At 47.7% G+C, this 5,000-nt stretch overlaps 1 protein-coding gene across 2 annotated transcripts in view; it reads right to left on the bottom strand.

The window, feature by feature from the left end:
• The window catches only part of cyfip1 (cytoplasmic FMR1 interacting protein 1), a 42,381-nt gene that overhangs the window by 23,803 nt on the left and 13,578 nt on the right, over nucleotides 1–5,000 (bottom strand). For both annotated transcript variants that reach the window (XM_080536232.1, XM_080536233.1), the window contains exons 11-15: nucleotides 4,168–4,285; nucleotides 2,668–2,790; nucleotides 1,407–1,532; nucleotides 515–681; nucleotides 1–95 (exon numbers count right to left, since the gene is read on the bottom strand). The exon at nucleotides 1–95 is cut by the window's left edge and continues 53 nt beyond it. In XM_080536232.1, the coding sequence (XP_080392358.1) occupies nucleotides 1–95; nucleotides 515–681; nucleotides 1,407–1,532; nucleotides 2,668–2,790; nucleotides 4,168–4,285 (629 nt within the window). The remainder of the gene's footprint in view (nucleotides 96–514; nucleotides 682–1,406; nucleotides 1,533–2,667; nucleotides 2,791–4,167; nucleotides 4,286–5,000) is intronic.

Here is a 5,000-nt window from a genome sequence, read left to right on the forward strand (position 1 = left end):
CCTTGGGATCTTTCTCCCCGCGCAGGGCGGGGTCGTTGGGGGGCTCGTGGCCCGCCTCCCAATCACAGATGGTCTTCCTGATGGCCTGGAGGACACTGCAAAGAGAGGAACCGTGATTGGTTTAAAAAACACATGACAGATCGCTGCTGATCTGCAGTGATACTGGATACTGGTGATTTCTTTAATAAAACACTGCAACACATCACTACCCTCCAACACGGCACCACGGTTTCGATAATGAAGATCAACTGACCAAACCACAAGTCTCGAAGCTATTGATGTTGTTCTAAATAAATCATATAGTACTCATTCCGACCCGTGTTGAAGTTCTATTCCTTGTCAAATCGTGTATGCTGCACACCTAATCTATCCTGAGATGGCACAACGCATTTAAGATCACAGATCCTCAATAGATTGATCCATTCCATCATTTTACCGACAAGAAGATTCTTCACTAGTCCCCATCATTGAGACGGTGATGTGCGGCTGTTTGGTGTGTGTGGTGCTTCTGTACCTCTGGGTGACGTTCTTCTTCTTCTTGATGGCCGTGCGCAGGGGGTCTCTCAAGGTGAGCTGGGCGAAGTCCTGCAGGGCGGAGTAGATGGTGTGGCGGATGGCGTGGTTGAACACGCTCTCCATGCGCCCCATCAGCACCTGCAGCCCCTTGATCATGGCCATCACCTACCAGGACCACAACAATGGGAGCCGTTAACACTAGAAGAGCCGTGAGGGGTCACGGTGACCCCTGTGAGTAAAAAAAACTAAAAATTCTATCTTTGCACTCGATCAAATTTCAGGACCCTCCCTTCATGACTTTTCCTAGATATGTGCGTTCTACCACCCCAGTATCCTTACGTTTTCAAAATCACTTCAGGATAAGATAGTATAAAGCTGTTTTTTGCAGTTTTTCTGTGTGAGAGGCAGGCTAAAAAAAAGAAGCGCCCTCTAGTGATCTCTGTGTGTAAATAGCAGATTTACATTCTAAAAAGGGGGTCTGTTTGACCCCCAAGGCGGCTCTACTAGTGGGTAAAATAGGCACAGCTGTTGTAGTGTTTTAAAAAGCTTGGTTTCAGAACAGAGACAGAACAGGTTCTTGTTGCCAGGTCAGGTAGAGGAGAATGGAAGGATGGAAGGATGGAAGGATGGAAGGATGGAAGCCTCCAGTTTGAATTGTTTCCCAACATTCCATGGCGGTTTGTTTTATTAACGGTAAACGGATCACAAAGGTGTTTACTGTATTATCGTGTGTTTTATTGAGATCACAACGGTGTTTTAACTTATTATTAATAACCGGCAACAATGGACAGACATCCCAAACGGAGAGCCCAGGTGACCCAGAGGAAGAAACCAGGTGAACCAGGTAGGAACGGAGACGGTAAAGTGAGGAGGCAGAAGAAGAAACTGACCTCGACCAGGGCGAACTTCTCCTCGCAGGTGTAGTTGTATCTGGTGGCTCTCTCGTACTCCTCCGCATTGTCAGGACACTCCTTGTTGGAATACTTATCCGTGGGATGAACCAGCTTCCACGAGTACTGAAAGAAATAAGAATAATAATAATTTAGCCATTTTAGCAGACGCTTTTAATCCAAAGCGACTTACAATTACGAATTACAGGGACAGGGACATTCCACCCTGGAGTAACTGAGGGCTAAGGGCCTTACTCAAGGGCTACACACTAGTAGTGGTGGTGTGGTTTCAGGCGGGGATTTGAACTCACAACCTTCCGATCACAACACAAGTCCAACTCCCTATCCACTAGACCACCTACACACTACCCATGTGAAGAAATGGTGAAGCCATGTCACATAGATACACAAAACCTTGACGCGTCCACTTCTACCATCTGTCCTCGACTCAAGACTCAAGAGTACAAATCGGGTTGATACCGTTCGCATCATTAAGTAAGGCACTCTGTCTCGACGGCGCGTTGCCTTGGAAACCCATCAACTTGTGATTTTCAAACAGCTCTTAACTCCCTTTATGAATAATTGAAGCAGCATTAGAGTGACTGTTGGGACAAGAGCAAATGAAGCATTGGATTATCTAATAGCTTTGAAGAAATGAACTTCTGAAGGCCCGGTTGAATTGTTCCCCCTGGTTTGTTAGTCCAATCACGTTTGTCTTGTGTTATTTCGATGCACCAATTTAATATTTGATTGGAGACGTCATTTTCCGACCTCCTGCTGTTATAGAAACCAGAAGTTAAGAAGTTCAGCCAAAGGTAAAGGTTCTCGGAGTATATGATGAATTAGTATTGCAAGTGCTGTTTACAATACTACCTTTGCACATAAGCACATTGCACACTACATAAGCTACCTTAGCTGTACATAGCTCATAACGGTACCTCTAAACTACCGTACTTTCATACTGTGTCTTGATACCATCAGCAATATCATTGTCATGTTTTTATGTATGTATTTATATGTTCTTATACAGACATATTTCTGATGCTAAACTGCATTTCGTTCGTCATTTCGCGATGACAATAAAGTTGGATGTAATGTTTGATGTGACATTGGATCTATGTTCTATGTTCTATGTTGGATCTATGTACTGTATCTATGTGTGATGTGATGTGGGATCTATGTTCTATGTATCTATGTGTGATGTGATGTGGGATCTATGTATCTATGTATCTATGTGTGAGGTGATGTGGGAGGGGCTCACCACTTCCATGACGTGCGCGCTCCACTGGGACAGCAGCTGCATGCCCTGCAGGGCCAGGTCAAACAGCTTCCTGTACTCCTGGTCCGTCTTCTGGGCCTCCTGGCGGCCCGACCCGGTCACCACCTGCACACAGAGAACAGAGCACATGACCCACCTGAGCTGAGAGGAAGACATGACCCACCTGAGCTGAGAGGAAACCAACTGAACACTTTCCCCAGTGGCGGACTCAGGCTGTTTGAAGGGCAGGGGGGGCGAAAAGAAAAAAAGGGCACCTACTGCACAACATGGGACCCCCATCAGTGCACATGGTCAAGTTTAGACCATTGGAAGGGCAGCCAATAGGGCACATCCTCTAATTTTGCCACTCAATAGGGCACTTTAGTGCGACGTTTTTCAACTGTGCGGGCACATGGTCAAGTTTAGACCATTGATGGGGCACCAATAGGGGACGTCCTCTCATTTTCGCCACTCAAAAGGGCACTTCAGAGAGACGCCCCGCCTGCCCCCCCCCTTGAGTCCGCCAGTGATTTTCACTCTTCACAACGTACAGGCTAGACACCAGAGGGGAAACTGTCATGGAGAGAGTGGCAGACAGAGCGCTCCACTCGACTGGCGAAGCGAAACATTAAGACGACTTAATCTTGAACAGACAAATGACCAAATGACGAAATAACCTAGCGTTGACAAAACCACGACGTTATCAGCCAGCGTAACAGAAAAAACTAGGAAAGTAATTCTCTCCGATTACACCATGAAAACGGTTTGATTATGGACTTGTGTTGCAGTTTCTCTGTTCAAATGATTTCAGCGTTCACTATGAACATCTGAATACCGAAAGCTCAGCACTGATGACAACCTCTGTTGCACATTTCCATATTAACTACTTTAAATTAAACCCTGGAGAATCGGCAAGGCGTTTGCTCGATGCTGAAGTCAGCACTGTGAAGCGAAACCTTGTCTATGTGAGAGAGAGAGAGAGTCCTTCGGGGTGAGTTAGAATGGAGATTGTTAAAGCCAATTCTGAAGGGATAATATAATGTTGTCTCGCACTTGTTAAACAATAATAAGAGCAGCGATACAGGCATGTTTCTGTTATAGATTACAGATGAAATCAAGGTTGGGACCTTTTTCTGTTTATTTTTTTTACCTTTTTTTACATGAATGGTATGACTCCATGAAATGGACTGACTTATATAGCGCCTTTATCCAAAGAGCTTTACAACAGCCTCTCATTCACCCATTCACACACACATTCACACACCAATGGCAACAAGCTACCATGCAAGGCGCCGGCCCCGCTCACTGGGAGCAATTTAGGGGTTCAGTGTCTTGCCCAAGGACACTTCGACATGTGGCCAGGCGGGGCTTGAACCGCCGATCTGCCAACCTTGCGATCATTAGACGGCGGCTCTACCTCCTGACTCTACCTCCTGAGACACAGCCTCCCCTGCAGGTCACTGCAGGTGAGAAAAACGTACGGGTGAATATCCTCCTACTGACCTCGATGTTGCTGTAGCGCGCCAGCTCTGAGATGAACCTCATGTGGTCCTCCCGGATCTGAATCATCTGCTCACAGATGTTATACTGGGGGCTGCTGCCTGTGGACGTGCAAGACCACCTGGAGGGAGAGAGAGAGAGAGGGGGGGGGGGGTTAGACATGAGAGACCACCTGGAGGGAGAGAGAGAGAGAGGGGGGGGGGGTTAGACATGAGAGACCACCTGGAGGGAGAGAGAGGGGTGAGGAGAAGTTAGACACATGACCACCTGGAGGGAGAGAGAGAGAGAGGGGGGGGGGGGTTAGACATGAGAGAGACCACCTGGAGAGAGAGAGAGAGAGGTGAGGAGAGGTTAGACACAAGACCACCTGGAGGGAGAGAGAGAAGGGGGGGAGAGGTTAGACATGAGAGAGACCACCTGGAGGGAGAGAGAGAGAGAGAGGGAGAGGTTAGACATGAGAGAGACCACCTGGAGGGAGAGAGAGAGAGAGAGGGGGGGGGGTTAGACATGAGAGACCACCTGGAGGGAGAGAGAGGGGTGAGGAGAGGTTAGACATGAGAGAGAGAGAGAGAGAGGGGGGGGGTTAGACATGAGAGACCACCTGGAGGGAGAGAGAGAGGTGAGGAGAGGTTAGACACAAGACCACCTGGAGGGAGAGAGAGAGAGAGATGAGGAGAGGTTAGACATGAGAGACCACCTGGAGGGAGAGAGAGAGATGAGGAGAGGTTAGACATGAGAGAGAGAGAGAGAGAGAGAGACGTGGACATGTTCAAATCACAGAAGCAATTCGGTTGTTAAGTCTGACGTAAGTCTGACGTTTAGCAATTTCCGGGTCC

The sequence above is a fragment of the Nansenia antarctica genome, assembly GCF_963989245.1.
Source record: "Nansenia antarctica genome assembly, chromosome: 7".
Classification (NCBI taxonomy): Eukaryota; Metazoa; Chordata; class Actinopteri; order Argentiniformes; family Microstomatidae; genus Nansenia; species Nansenia antarctica.